The sequence below is a fragment of the Acipenser ruthenus genome, chromosome 41 (genome assembly GCF_902713425.1).
Source record: "Acipenser ruthenus chromosome 41, fAciRut3.2 maternal haplotype, whole genome shotgun sequence".
In the NCBI taxonomy this organism is placed as follows: Eukaryota; Metazoa; Chordata; class Actinopteri; order Acipenseriformes; family Acipenseridae; genus Acipenser; species Acipenser ruthenus.
The window spans coordinates 10,579,181-10,596,007 of record NC_081229.1 but is presented as its reverse complement, the minus strand read 5'-3'; the positions used below and the strand labels follow the sequence as shown (position 1 = coordinate 10,596,007).

The following is a 16,827-nucleotide window of genomic DNA, read 5'->3' as shown; positions in this document are numbered from 1 at the left end:
AAGTTGAAAAAATGACTATAGAACTGTGGCAATGTGCCCCGTCCCTGTGTGCATTTGTGTGTTGCGTGCATGTGTTAATGTTGGTGTATAGATTGGTACACGGGATATAAATGGGTCTGTGTTTCACGTGTGATTTAAAAAGGTAGATTTTTATTTAGGCACGAGGAGGGCACAAATCACTTCACGTGCTGGTAAAATGTAATGTGTGGTCACGGGAGTACACTTAACTAATTCACGTGCTGGGATTCAAGTGAATAATTAATTAGTAATTGAATCCCAGCACAACAGTATATATAGATGCACGTAGCTCTCACTCGGGGTTGGGTGTTCGAGAGTGGAGAACGGGAGAGAGAGAAGGAGAAAATAAAACAAAGTAAGAACGTAAATTAGAAGTGTTTTCACTCACCGTGTTTGTTCGTCTGTCTGTTTAAGTGTAGTACGTTTTGTTTGTCTTTTTGTTTTGGCTCGAGTGCCGTGTCCCGTGTTTTTGTGTTTAAAACCTTTTATTTTCTGTTCTGTTCTGTTTAATTATTAAATGCTGAGCGCAATCACGCGCCCAGCTTCACCAAACCACATCTCTCTGTTTATTTATTTCCTGGCTCTGGTCTGACACCACCCGGCCGTCTTTGTGACAAGAACATAAAAAAATGAAAAGCGTTTGTTGTTTTTTTATGTATTTTTTCTGGATATCTCCTTCCAGTGTGGTACTGACTAAGACTTTTATCACACCTGAGGTTTTAGTCCTGATGCCCAAGGGATTACCTTGAATTCAAGCCCTGAACCATGCCTGTACTATCTATACTTTGGAAGATATTGTGATTTATTTAAGGGCACAGACCCCCAGGCGGAAATTGCCTGTGAGGGGCTGGGGTTTGAACAGGTTAAAGTTGAATGTCTAATAAACAGCCTTATTAGGTTAACTTCCTCCTGTCTATTCCCTCCATACCATTCTTCCTGCAAACTGACTTTACTTTGTGATTTATATAATTTGCTAGGGGTTGTTAGGCATTGCTAGGGGTTGCTAGCGGTTGTTAGGGGTTGCTAGCGGTTGTTAGGCGTTGCTAGGGGTTGTTAGGCGTTGCTAGCGGTTGTTAGGGGTTGCTAGCGGTTGTTAGGGGTTGCTAGCGGTTGTTAGGCATTGCTAGGGGTTGTTAGGGGTTGTTAGGGGTTGTTAGGCATTGCTAGGGTTTTCTCGATGCTTCACTCGGCAGGTGCTAGGTTTTCCATTTTCAAATGCTGGCATCTCTGCAGCAGACACAGGGTCCCCATGACCAGGGGTGGGAACCACTGCTCTAGAGGGCAACAGTGGTTACTTTGGGTTCGCTGCAATTGAGACACATTTTAAATACACAGCTGGGGACTATCTAGAGCTGCTTAGTTTGTTGCACTTGGTATTAACTTGCGTACTAGTTTAGTACTGTCCTCTGTACTAACCACGCGGTCATCCCCAGATAGTACGCCTTTTAGTTTGTTGTAATTGACCCTACAAGTTCAAGGTAAATAGTGTTTCTTTTTTCAGAATTAATGAGAGAAATGGTTTTCTGATAGTGATCGTGCCCTCTAGCAGGCTCTACCGTGTGGTAGTTGATCTTGATTTTCATTCTCGCCCTCTTCGGCTCGGGACGCATTCCTGTTACAGTCCAGAGCCTTCATCGACGGGCACTCTGTTGCTTCAATGATGAAACACATGGGCTTATTGATTCTAACAACACTAATTACGTACTGTTGTTAATCTTTATGTGAAAATTAAAATAGAGGTTCTTAAAAATTAGTTTTCTTAACAAAATACATCATATATCCAATGTCTTTGGATTTTCTCATTATTAAATGCAACAGATTACACTAATTACTGTAAGGGAACTATTTGGCATGTAAGTACATTTAGAAAATCTATAAACTCTGTGGCTTCCTACATACTAGGGATGGGCAACAATATCGATATTTTTGATATGATATCGATGTCGTTTGATATCAATTATAATTTTCATAATCGCAGACTTTTTATTTGCTAATATTGCTAAAAATATAAATGCAGTATAATCAAGTTTATTTTATACTGATATATAACAAACCCTACACATTCCAATCATGGTCAGTCTCGCAGGCAAACACCACACAGTGTAACGTGCATGGGGGTAGGGGTCAGGGGTCAGGGACAGTATCTGTATCTTATTATACACTGGAATCTTATTATACAAGGAATCTTATTATACAGGGGAATCTTATTATACAGGGGAATCTTATTATACAGGGGAATCTTATTATACAAGGAATCTTATTATACACAGGAATCTTATTATACATGAGAATCTTATTATACAGGGGAATCTTATTATACAGGGGAATCTTATTATACAGGGGAATCTTATTATACACGAGAATCTTATTATACAGGGGAATCTTATTATACAGGGGAATCTTATTATACAGGGGAATCTTATTATACACGAGAATCTTATTACACAGGGGAATCTTATTATACAGGGGAATCTTATTATACAGGGGAATCTTATTATACAGGGGAATCTTATTATACAGGGGAATCTTATTATACAGGGGAATCTTATTATACAGAGGAATCTTATTATACAGAGGAATCTTATTATACAGGGGAATCTTATTATACAGGGGAATCTTATTATACAAGGAATCTTATTATACAGGGGAATCTTATTATACAGAGGAATCTTATTATACAGGGGAATCTTATACAAGGAATCTTATTATACATGAGAATCTTTTTATACACGAGAATCTTATTATACAGGGAATCTTCTTATACACGTGAATCTTATTGTACAGGGAATATTATTATACAGGGGGATCTTATTATACACGAGAATCTTATTATACAAGGAATCTTATTATACACAGGAATCTTTTTATGCAGGGGGATCTTATTATACACGAGAATCTTATTATACAAGGAATCTTATTATACACAGGAATCTTTTTATACAGGGGGATCTTATTATACAGGGAATCTTATTATAAAGGGGAATCTTATACAGGGGTCTGGCACCACCACCGTGTAGGCTTATAATAAGACTGTAAAATACTGAAGTTTACAGGAAAATTATCATTCCCTATGAAGAATAATAATAATAATAATAATAATAATAGATTAGTATTGCAATGTAAAACAGTTGTGTCTTTACCTTGGTAGCACATGAAAGCTTTCGTCTCAAAGCAGACACTGTCCTCCCACTGTCCCACTGAATTGATTGAAGCACAGAAGAGGTCTTTTGTCCAGCTTTTGTAGATGACATCATCGCCGTTAGACCACTGCCAGTTCTGTGTGCCATCACGATACAGCCCGATCCAGGCAGAAGTATTGAGAGAAGCTCCTGCAATATTTAAGAGCTGCTGTGCTTCTTCCTGGCTGTGCACAGTGGCCAGGTCTGTGTGATTCTTTCTACAGTAGCTCTGAGCTGCAGACCAGCTCTTCAGAGTATTCACAAACACGTGTTTAATGATCTGATTGTAAGCAGGCACACAAAACCCTGAAAAAAAAAAAAAAAAAAACATTAAAATACTGGTAACTGCCGGAGTGAAAGACTCACAGACTGAGACAGGATAACATCCTAGAGCAGCTCATTCTCAGAATGGTCCTGCCCCCATGTAACACAGGGCTACAGGAAGTGGAGACTGTGAAAAGTAAATGAGCCAGCATAGGGGTGAATAAGCAGAAGGGAGGTATTTCAGTTTAACCAGGCCAGCATTGAGCAGACAATCAGGGGCTGACACCTGCGCACTTGATGGAGAACATGCCTGGAGATCTTCAATCACCACAGAGTCGACAGGATTTCAGTTTACAGTGATTTTAAGAGCAGCCCTCCTCATACAGCACAGTGTACTATACAATACAATACGATCAGGGGTGCCTGGAGATCTTCAATCACCACAGAGTCGACAGGATTTCAGTTTACAGTGATTTTAAGATCAGCCCTCCTCGTACAGCACAGTGTACTATACTATACAATACGATCAGGGGTGCCTGGAGATTTTCAATCACCACAGAGTCGACAGGATTTCAGTTTACAGTGATTTTAAGAGCAGCCCCTCCTCGTACAGCACAGTGTACTATACTATACTATACTATACAATACGATCAGGGGTGCCTGGAGATCTTCAATCACCACAGAGTCGACAGGATTTCAGTTTACAGTGATTTTAAGAGCAGCCCCTCCTCGTACAGCACAGTGTACTATACTATACAATACGATCAGGGGTGCCTGGAGATCTTCAATCACCACAGAGTCGACAGGATTTCAGTTTACAGTGATTTTAAGAGCAGCCCCTCCTCGTACAGCACAGTGTACTATACTATACAATACGATCAGGGGTGCCTGGAGATCTTCAATCACCACAGAGTCGACAGGATTTCAGTTTACAGTGATTTTAAGAGCAGCCCTCCTCGTACAGCACAGTGTACTATACTATACAATACGATCAGGGGTGCCTGGAGATCTTCAATCACCACAGAGTTGACAGGATTTCAGTTTACAGTGATTTTAAGAGCAGCCCCTCCTCGTACAGCACAGTGTACTATACTATACAATACGATCAGGGGTGCCTGGAGATCTTCAATCACCACAGAGTCGACAGGATTTCAGTTTACAGTGATTTTAAGAGCAGCCCCTCCTCGTACAGCACAGTGTACTATACTATACAATACGATCAGGGGTGCCTGGAGATCTTCAATCACCACAGAGTCGACAGGATTTCAGTTTACAGTGATTTTAAGAGCAGCCCCTCCTCGTACAGCACAGTGTACTATACTATACAATACGATCAGGAGTGCCTGGAGATCTTCAATCACCACAGAGTCGACAGGATTTCAGTTTACAGTGATTTTAAGAGCAGCCCCTCCTCGTACAGCACAGTGTACTATACTATACAATACGATCAGGGGTGCCTGGAGATCTTCAATCACCACAGAGTCGACAGGATTTCAGTTTACAGTGATTTTAAGAGCAGCCCTCCTCGTACAGCACAGTGTACTATACTATACTATACAATACGATCAGGAGTGCCTGGAGATCTTCAATCACCACAGAGTCGACAGGATTTCAGTTTACAGTGATTTTAAGAGCAGCCCCTCCTCGTACAGCACAGTGTACTATACTATACAATACGATCAGGAGTGCCTGGAGATCTTCAATCACCACAGAGTTGACAGGATTTCAGTTTACAGTGATTTTAAGAGCAGCCCCTCCTCGTACAGCACAGTGTACTATACTATACAATACGATCAGAGGTGTGGAATAAAAAAAAAAAAAGATGGACATGTGGAAAGTTTCTTTTTGTTTCAATTGTTTATCAGAACTAGTGCTTTAAGTTAACCAGGTGAGGATTTGTTCGCCAGCGTAAAATACATACATCTTTTGTTACGGTAAATTATCTAGAATGCACAGTACGCTGTTCTAAGAAAATACATCCTCTTTGATACAAGAGCGACTTGTGTTCTTAGATTGCCATTTTTACATTTCATAAAACGTGATCTCCGTTTTAATTGGTTAACAGTTCTTAATCATTGCAAGACAAGCAGAGTTAACTTGAGTGTCAGGAAAGCCAAACCCCATTAAAATAAATGGACTAACATTAAAAAGAAGAAGGTATATTACCAGATATAAATATGTAAAATAATACGAATGACTTTTACAATTCAGGTGAATAATTTTATGATTTTATTGCACCAGAAACATAAGTTCCCACGAGGTCTATATTTAGATACTATGTACCTTTCATTGTGGGTTAATGGGGGCAGTGCTAACTCATTTATTTGTTTTTTTCCTGGAACTTGACATGATGAGCTATAGAGCCCTACACCTCCTGCTTGCTGCAACTTCTCAAAATCTAAAAACAATAAATACATGTATTTTAATAAAAGACAGCTAGTACACAACGCTATTCAGAATGACCTTAAAACGTTGTTGTTGTTTTTACAGCATAACATACAGTACAGTCATGATAACCACCTGCTCGTTCAATACCAATATAGCAGAAATGCACTAAACACTAAAGATATCTTTAAATGAACAGGAAGTTATTTGAAGATATCTTCAATTGATTTTACAGATATCTTTAAAACCCTTATTTTAAGATATCTCTAAATGACAGTTTGGTGCACCATGCTAGCCAAATCCACATATTATTCAAAGATATCTGTAAATCATTTGAAGAAATCTTCAAATAACGTCCCGTTCACTTAGAGATATCTCCAAATCATTTAGAGATATTTCTAAATAACTTCCTGTTCATTTAAAGATATCTGTAAACCATTTGAAGATATCTTCAAATAACATCCTGTTCATTGAAAAGATATCTGTAAATCATTTGTAGATATCTTCAAATAGCTTCCTGTTCATTTAGAGATATCTTTAAAATGGACAGGAAGTCCATTGAAAACAGAGCATTTTCACAGGAAGTCATTTCCAGATATCTTGAAATGGCTTCCTGTTCCTTTGAAGATATCTTCAAATGATTTAGAGATATCGTCAAATGAACAGGAAATAATTTAGAGATATCTCTAAATGAACAGGAAGTTATTTAAATATATCTTCAAATGATTTAGAGATATCTTTAAATGATTTAGAGACATCTTTAAATGAACAGGATGTTATTTAGAGATATCTGAAAAATATTTAAAGATATCTCAAAAACATTTAGAGATATCCTAAGATGATTTAAAGATATCTGAAAATGCATTTTAGATATCTCATTTAAAGTTGCATTTAAAGATATCTGTAAACCATTTTGAGTTATCAATAAATGTATTTTAGATATCTTAAAATGATTTAGAGATATCTTCAAATATTTAGAGATATCTATAAATGAATTTGAGATATCTCTAAATGATAATTTGGCTTGCCACACAGTTTTCCATGAACAGTAACTGGCTGGACTCTAGCCCCTCCTCCTTCCCTGTGTGCCTTCTGAGCCAGCAAATCAAGGCGTGTTTATTTATTTATTTTTTTAATGACACGCTTACATTTTTTTGTAACTTGAAGTCCTATTCGTTCATTTTAAAATACAGAATAACATACCCTTGTGTGGGCTGCATTGTTTACTAATCAGGGTGCAGTTTTACTGAAATCTGTGACAAAAAGCAGACACGTCCATCACATTGGTAGGTAAGCATTTAAAAAAAAAATCAGTTAACATCAATAAGTAATTAAGTCTAGTAATTAGAAAATACCATTTTTTCTGTTTTCATCTGTATATTATGACCCTATCTCAGACGGGGGTATGCGGTAGACTAGATTTTGTGGAAAGGGGTATGGGGCCTAAAAGGTTTGAAAACCACTGTCCTAAGTTATTCATTTAGATGAAAGTATTTTGCAGTCCACCAGCCTGCTTTTAAATTTGAACGTTTGTGTGAAAGGGGGTTTATTTTAGTAAAATAAGCCATTAGTAATTTTAATGATACACTTTTCAAAACATGACATGTAAAACCAGTGAGGCAGCGGCTAGGAAACTGAAGACACCTATCAGTGTTTCATAAAACACATTTTAAGAGCATTATTAAAACTACAGAACCAATGACATGTAGAAATAAGGTTTTTTGATCGAGCACATATGGTTTCCTATCTGTGTTCCATCGTAGCCATGACCCTATGTACACTCAGTAAGGAGTTAAAAGCTTGTTCTACATTTGACCTTAAATGAGAGGTCAAGATATGTTTTTAATAGAGCATACATTCCCATAGGCTTTCACTGCTGTGTGAAGATTCACGTATCTACAACATTGTACCATAGATAAATACTGCAATATATGTAAATATGTGCAAATTGACCATAGCTGAAATTTGATTGGCTCGTGGCAGCCATGTTTTTATACATAGCGACTTGCTTTGAACACATTTTATAGACAACCTTTCCAACGCTATGTATGCAAAGTTTCGCTTCAATCAGCATAACGGTTTCAGAGAAGAAGGCGTTCAAATATTTTTAAGCTTGTGAGTCTGCAGCTGAAACTACCTTTAGGGAATGCAAACAAAGTGGAAAACCAACAACGCCTGCTTGGCAGAAGTGGTAAACTATGGAAGACTGCAGTAAACACACACCCAGGAATCACACGTTAGTTTAGATTGAACGTGATTGAGGGACACTGCAGCTTTAAGAACCGCATGATCTTCTCTGAGAGGGAATGTGGACAATATCAAAGCAAACAGAGAGAAAAGCAGAAATAAAGGAAACTCACCTGCAAGCAGAAGGATGAGCAGCCCTCTCTCCCCCATCTCAGCAGACTCTGCATTAGAAACAGAAGACTTTCTATGAATCACCGCAATGCAGGTTAAGCTTCTTTTCTGCTGGATTACAATAACTGTATTATGTGTGGGAGCTGCTGTTTATTCAGAGATGCAGAAATAAAACTAATGTATTTCATTTTAAAGATAAAACCCATGAGGAGCCGTTCAGGAAATAATTCATTGGTTAATTTATAAACAGTATGGTTAATTTATTTTTAAGATGGTTAATTTATAAACAGTATGGTTAATTTGTGAACAGTGGTTAATTTATAAATAGTATGGTTAATTTGTGAACAGTGGTTAATTTGTGAACAGTATGGTTAATTTATGAACAGTATGATTCATTTATAAACACTGGCATCTATACTCAAAAGTGTCGGTATTTCAGTGTTTTGGTATACATTTTACCAAACAAATTATTTTAGCACTTTGTCTGAAAATCGAAGCGATACACAAACAAAATCCCCTAAAATAAGGAAATGCGGTGAGCGCACATTCATCCTTAAATCCGTTGGTACAATCAGTCTATTTAGGATTCAATCAGTACAAAGCAAATGTGTAATTGACAGGGAGTAACAGGCAGATGACGTTCCTCCAGGGAAAAGCAGACGAAAACCGATCAAATAGCATCATGAACTACGAGGACACAACACTTTCAAAAGGTAACTTATGCTGGCTTTTACTAATGACTGGAACCCGCTGAAAACCAGCCTCTGGGGAAACATTTATTTAAAAAGCGAAGTTGTATATTCGCCCTCTAACCATTAATCCTACATAAATACTTTTCTGAAATATGCTACAATTCCCGTCATACCTTGTTATTCATTGCGCACCCTTTCCCGCATCCCCACTGATGCAGTGATTCACAGAATCTGTACGTCACTAGAGGAAGAGTTGTCATTTGATTGTTGTTTATCTCGGGTATAATAGAGGCACGCATGCCATGCACTGTATATATATATATATATATATATAAACAACCTTTATTGAGTCTGAGGTCCCACGTGTTTATTTATTTATTTCTTAGCAGACGTGTGAATGAACAAGTCGCTGATTTATGGGCAGCAGTGTGGAGTAGTGGTTAGGGCTCTGGACTCTTGACCGGAGGGTCGTGGGTTCAATCCCAGGTGGGGGACACTGCTGCTGTACCCTTGAGCAAGGTACTTTACCTAGATTACTCCAGTAAAAACCCAACTGTATAAATGGGGAATTGTATGTAAAAAATAATGTGATATCTTGTAATAATTGTAAGTCGCCCTGGATAAGGGCGTCTGCTAAGAAATAAATAATAATAATAATAATTATTTCGTTCTCGTTCACGTAGTGCAGTGGCAGCATTACTCACACATGCCACAACACCAGCGCACAAATCCATGTTTTACATTTACACTGGCAAAATGCCAGTTCCTATGGGGAAGGCTAGGCTGTCATGCTTTTAAAATAAATTAACCATACTGTTTATAAATGAACCATCTTAAAAATAAATTAAACATACTGTTTATAAATTAAACATACTGTTTATAAATTAACCATACTGTTTATAAATTAACCATCTTAAAAATAAATTAACCATCTTAAAAAATAAATTAATCATACTGTTTATAAATTAACCATCTTGAAAATAAATTAACCATCTTAAAAAATAAATTAACCATACTGTTTATAAATTAAACATACTGTTTATAAATTAACCATACTGTTTATAAATGAACCATCTTGAAAATAAATTAACCATACTGTTTATAAATTAAACATACTGTTTATAAATTAAACATACTGTTTATAAACATTTAGGCTCTCAAATCGCCAATCAAATCGCGTGAAAGCACAAAGTGGGCGGAGTTCATTTGCATACAATCTCCTGATTTAGCTGGCCAGTTAAATATTTAGCTAAATGTTAAATTTAGCTAAGAGTTTTAAGATTTAGTTAAATATTTAGCTAAATGTTAAATCTTGTATCTAGATTTATAAATTATATCTGAATGTACACATTAAAAAAAAAATATTTATTTTCACAACATTTATAAATCTGGGGAAAAAATACAAGATTTAAGTTAATCTGGAAAAAAAGATGTTAAAATATGAACTTTTTTTTTTTTTTTTTTTTTTTTTTTTTTACACATGGCATCCCATACTGAAGTTAATTGTGCACTGCCACCAGGTGGTCAAAATACAAAACTGCACCTACCCAAAGACAGACTAAGGGAAAATGATGCGTTTCATCAGAAAAGTTCAGCTAAAGGTTCATTCTGTCACTTGGTATCAGTAACAATTAAGGGCTTTGATTCGGTCGGATTTTATCATGAGGTTCAATCTCACTTAACTCGCAGAAACAAAACTCCTCTCCCCCAGTTTGTTAAAAAGTAAACAGCAATAGCTTAGGACATGTTCATAAATACTGGACTTTAATTAAAACATGAAACTGAATAAAAAAAAGATTATTAAAATAACTCAAAAGCTAAATCTTTGTTAATCAAAACTAATAAATACAGCGACGACAACAAAACACCAAAAGAATCAGAAATCCCCCAAAACCTCAAAGTTATTTTGACCCGCCACAACGCACACCAAACAAACCACGCATTAAATCGCAATATTCACATGCAGCTGAAACCGCTGGCAATGTGTTCATGAGAGGAGATTTCAGTGGAAATAACAGGCTCTTACACACCTGAAAGCTGCAGCAGTGAAAAGGTAAGAGAAAAGCACACCGTGTTCAAACAACACACCCGTATCATAGACCATTACCATTCCAGTTAACAGCTTTAATAGGAGGACAGCGTATCAATGAACACAGACGACACTGCTTGAAGTTATGGGGTCCGGTTATTTCAGAAACAAACTGCATGCCAAGCGAAATATACTTTCAATCAGATTTTTTGTACATAGGATTGTAGAATGTATTTGCTATGTTTTACTACAATATAAGTAAAACACTTATTATTATTATTAGTAGTAGTAGGAAGATTATTGTTGTTATTAACATTATTTTAGTAGTAGCATTGATTATGACTACGCAGTTCATACATGTATATATATATTTCTTAAATATTGTGCTATGATTTGCGTGTACAGTTAAGTAGTATTGAGGACCTGTTTGTGTTCTGCGTCTTTAATGACGCTTTCCTCACCGCAAGCCCTGTGACGTTGCAGCCTTGCACAGCTACAGGGTGCGTGTGGTCTTGATAGAGGCGAGACAAGCAGCTTACAGCGAATCGAATGAATGCTTTAGTTTTCTATTATAAAATATATATATAAAAAATAAAATCTGCAATAAAAGTACTATATTCATCGGAGAAACCTTGCCTTCATTATGAACTACGCGAACACCTACAAAGTCTCCCGGCTTTCACTGTGCTAACAATATAATCATCTTGAGAAACGTAGACTTGTGATTGTCGTTACATCACTACAGAATAGGTTACACGTTTCACCCGTGTGCGTGTTTAAAAAGTATGTTTATTTGCGTATGTTGATCGGAGACATGGAAAAGTAAAATTAACCTGAATACTGAATATGAATTGCTCAAATAAAAATGTAAATAAATAAAAGATGAAATTACTTAACTAAATAAAATCCTATTCGCTCTGTTATCTGCATAACAATATGATTCCACACTGAGCCAAGCTGTTTGAGACACGGGATCAAGCTTTGTAAAGATCCAGTCAGATCCTTACTGTGGTAATGATTGTGAGGTAGCTGTTTTTACAAATCACTTTCCTTGTTTTGTTTCTCCTATCGTTTAGCTGACTGTCTCGTATGAATGGTTTGAATTTCACATTTATTAGGACGTGTCAACACTTTACAGTGCTTTAGCATTTAAAATGGCAAACATTATTTTAAAGAGTACGGGGTTAGTTAACTCGCTGTGTTTGAGATTTTAATAAGACGATTCCAGTTTAGGTTTTGTTCCAATTCTAACTCCACAGTTGTGCAGCATCACAACACCGCTGCTAAACTGCTGTCATGCAGCCGCTACTGTGATAATCCAGCGCTTTACACATCAGCCACTAACTAGATGAAAATTAAACACTTAAAAACCGTTTGCATGCAACAGACGTGAAGATATTAATATACGGAATCCACTCCAGATAAATCACTTTTACTCAGAATTCATGTTTTAACCGAACGCTGTGCTAATAGACGGAATAGGTCTGTATAATGACAATGATACACACCCGTCTCTTGAATGATATCATCTGCAGTACAATAAAAATATCAATACAATAATACAATTGTTTATGTTCTGGCTTTTATTTATACCAGCGCGTCTACTCTTCAGTGCACGTTTCAAACATTTCATTCATTTATTTATTTATTTTACAATCCCTTTTCTATTTCTCTGATGCATTCAGTACCCAAAACCGACTGGACTTGAAAAAGAAAAACGAGTTGTGCTGCTGCACCCGAACCCAGTGAGATCAAAATGGATAAGTACTATTGCATGAAGCAAACAATAATACATGCAATACACATCATCAATTAGAATGATTTCGTTTAACTGTGTTTGCATAAAGACCCAGGATTGCACTTTTAATTATTGAAAACATCTGATTTGAATGTTTCCTTAGCAGGTGTGAGCAGAGCTAAGCAAGGCTATGCAAAGCACACCCAGGTCAGTTCCATCGACCAAATGAGTGTTTATGCTGCCACATATTGAATTGAATACAATTCTACAGTATATATATATATATATATATATATATATATATATATATATATATATATATATATATATATATATATATAAGAATTCCTGCTCAAATGACGCCCGCATTTAACTCATCAAAACAGACTTAAACAGAATAAGTTTGTATAAGAAAAATATATGAATACAATCATCTGCAGTAAAACAAAACAAATATAAAAAAGCAATACATAATAATAATAATAATAACAATAACAATAACAATAATAATAATAATAATAATAATAATAATAATAATAACAACAACAACAGCAACAACATTGGTCACATTTGACATTTTAACCCTGTATCACGGATATTTGTAATGAATATATTCACAATATTTGTTCATATATTTCATAGCAGTGTATAACAATACATTGGAATTTAATCATGCAGATTAACTATAAAGCTGATATGTTCAACGTGGGCTATTGAGGAAACAGCCTTCTTAATTATATATATAATTTAAAACCTGTTGGGACACAGGAATTTCAAATATATACATGCTGCTGTTGTTTTTTTTTTTTTAAATGGATATTTAGTAATCTAAATAGATACAAATACATCTAGATCGTGTTTTAGGAAAGTCTTACCTTACACTCAAAGCAGTGCCAAAGTGTTCTCCTCCCCGGCTGGAAACGCGCTGACAAGATGACGCTCAGTTTAGACATGATATGATATACTGAGTATGATGGGTGGAGACAAACAGCACAGCCAATGGCTTCATACTTTACACAGTGACTGTCACTCCCATTTTAAAAAAGGTGCACTATCTAAGGAACAAACAAATTGCTTCTGATTAGGAGCTGATTACCATAATGATTTATAAGTCAGATATACTTAAATCCAAATAGTTCAGCTAAAGAGGCGTCTGCTTTGTACTTGTATGAGGCTCACTGCAGTGTACTTGTGTGCGGCTCACTGCAGTGTACTTGTGTGGGGCTCACTGCAATGTACTTGTGTGCGCCTCACTGCAGTGTACTTGTGTGCGCCTCACTGCAGCGTACTTGTGTGCGCCTCACTGCAGCGTACTTGTGTGCGCTTCACTGCAGCGTACTTGTGTGGGGCTCACTGCAGTGTACTTGTGTGCGCCTCACTGCAGCGTACTTGTGTGCGCCTCACTGCAGTGTACTTGTGTGAGGCTCACTGCAGCGTACTTGTGTGCGCCTCACTGCAGTGTACTTGTGCGAGGCTCACTGCAGTGTACTTGTGTGCACCTCACTGCAGTGTACTTGTGTGCGCCTCACTGCAGCGTACTTGTGTGCCAGTTGTCTTCTATTTGAGAGAGAGACAGAGGTATCATTAGGATGTGAGCCCCATCACTGTATACAGCAGCTTATTAATTACATACAGCATAGAGGTGTGATTATTTTTTTTACAATATTTTCACAATTCTGTTAAAAAAAAAAAGAAAGTTGTATGTTTGTTGTATTGAGGGTGCTGTGTGTGTGTAGTGCAGGTTTATTTAATTCCAGCAAGTGCTGTGACGGTGCAGCCTATCAGAGAGGCTGTCTGTGCTGTTGCTAGGTAAAAGTGAAATGAGACAGGGGGAGCTGAGACGAGCAGCCTTTAGCAGCTGAATTGTTCACGTTAACTTGTTGACTGTGAGATTTTAAAACGTTAGAGAACACTGATTTGTATGAATAAACAAGCTTTTACAATTGCAACTGTGAGAGGCTGCACCAGAACGTTGTTAAAATAAATTGCTTTACATGATCAATCACTTATTCGACATTGTATTTTATAACATTGTTTTAAAATAAATTCGCATGAAACAAACATTGAAAACACAGAATGAATTATAATTGTCTAGCTTCACAGTGTTTGCCTAAAGACCCAGAATTTACCTTATGACCCAGCATCGCGTGTTGCAGTATTGAAAACATCTGATTTGAATGTGTCCTGATAAGCAAGGCTGTGCAAAGAGCTAGATACAATGCAATACAACCTAGAATTACAGAAAGCCTTTCTGTACTGTTCCATAATTCATCTTATTTAATTCTATATTTTGTTTTGGAAAATGAACTGCAGAAAGGACCAAAGAAATTCAAAACCATCACTGTGGCACCAAACCAGACTCAAGCAGCCCCCCTGTGGTTTAACAGCCACGGCTGTTTATATGATACAGTGTCACCAAACACTGTTCAGACAGCTGCTTTAAATTTCAGTATCCATGGTTTTTATATGCAGTCACTCTTGTATCTGACCACCCCTGCTGGTTTGTGGTTCTTGGGGTGGGACATTTGTGTCCCATGTTACCCGACTCAGACTGCCTGCTTCCTGACTGGAATCCCTGAGTGGATAAGCATCCCCTCTTCCAAAACAGACAGTAGATTTTAATAAGGAAGCCGCCCCACAAGTGCAATGGCACTCCAGTCCTTATCCATGTATAATGCACAGTGACTGGGTGGGATATCTGCTCTTCATTGCACCCCTTCAGTGGGTTTCTCAATGGTGACTGTCCAGACAGGGATCACACTGAATGCTGTACCAGTCTTGCCACTCCGGATGATCTATTCAGGTTAAGAACATGGTTTCAAATCCCGCTGCCCCCATTGTAAAGCCAGTGGAGTTCGACCCTGGGGCTCTATTTGGACCTAATTGCACCGTGTATCAGTATTGCTAATAATGTAGAAACCAACTTGCTCAACACATGACCTGTACTGGAACCCTGTTGCCATGGAGACATTCAAATCTCACTAGTTTGTATCTGCAATAACAACAGGTGTGCGCTGCAGCCCTCACAAACAAATCAGATGTTTTAACTACTGCAACGTGAGCAGCTCAGTTAAAGAAATAAAAAAAACAAAACCAGTACAAAGTATATTTCAGGCTTGCTTATACAAACACAGCATGATTGGTGCAGTTCATATATTTTCTTTATTTTGAATCACCTCAAGATACAACTCCATCCAGCACCCCTCTCCCCCATGCTGGTCTGCAGCTATGAGAGTCACTCAGGGCTCTCTGTGCCTCTCTCCCATGCTGGTCTGCGGGTATGAGAGTCACTCAGGGCTCTCTGTGCCTCTCCCCCATGCTGGTCTGCAGGTATGAGAGCCACTCGGGGCTCTCTGTGCCTCTCCCCCATGCTGGTCTGCAGGTATGAGAGTCACTCAGGGCTCTCTGCGCCTCTCCCCCATGCTGGTCTGCAGGTATGAGAGCCACTCAGTGCTCTCTGTGCCTCTCCCCCATGCTGGTCTGCAGGTATGAGAGCCACTCGGGGCTCTCTGTGCCTCTCCCCCATGCTGGTCTGCAGGTATGAGAGTCACTCAGGGCTCTCTGCGCCTCTCCCCCATGCTGGTCTGTAGGTATGAGAGTCACTCAGTGCTCTCTGTGCCTCTCCCCCATGCTGGTCTGTAGGTATGAGAGTCACTCAGGGCTCTCTGCGCCTCTCCCCCATGCTGGTCTGTAGGTATGAGAGTCACTCAGTGCTCTCTGTGCCTCTCCCCCATGCTGGTCTGCAGGTATGAGAGCCACTCAGTGCTCTCTGTGCCTCTCCCCCATGCTGGTCTGCAGGTATGAGAGTCACTCAGGGCTCTCTGTGCCTCTCCCCCATGCTGGTCTGCAGGTATGAGAGTCACTCAGTGCTCTCTGTGCCTCTCCCCCATGCTGGTCTGCAGGGATGAGAGCCACTCGGGGCTCTCTGTGCCTCTCCCCCATGCTGGTCTGCAGGTATGAGAGTCACTCAGGGCTCTCTGCGCCTCTCCCCCATGCTGGTCTGTAGGTATGAGAGTCACTCAGTGCTCTCTGTGCCTCTCCCCCATGCTGGGCTAAAGGTATGAGAGTCACTCAGTGCTCTCTGTGCTGGACAGTGTTCTTTCTTTGTTCTTTCAGAATTATTGTAGTCATCCTTTTAAAAAGTAACATATAACAATGTAATGA

General features: G+C 38.3%; 1 protein-coding gene across 1 annotated transcript in view; it reads right to left on the bottom strand.

Annotated features, from left to right (window-relative positions):
• The window catches only part of LOC117964792 (macrophage mannose receptor 1-like), a 121,375-nt gene that overhangs the window by 18,345 nt on the left and 86,203 nt on the right, over window positions 1-16,827 (bottom strand). Inside the window, exons 3-4 of the mRNA XM_059010535.1 lie at window positions 8,207-8,254; window positions 3,159-3,503 (exon numbers count right to left, since the gene is read on the bottom strand). Of these exons, the coding sequence (XP_058866518.1) occupies window positions 3,159-3,503; window positions 8,207-8,243 (382 nt within the window). The 5' untranslated portion in view covers window positions 8,244-8,254. The remainder of the gene's footprint in view (window positions 1-3,158; window positions 3,504-8,206; window positions 8,255-16,827) is intronic.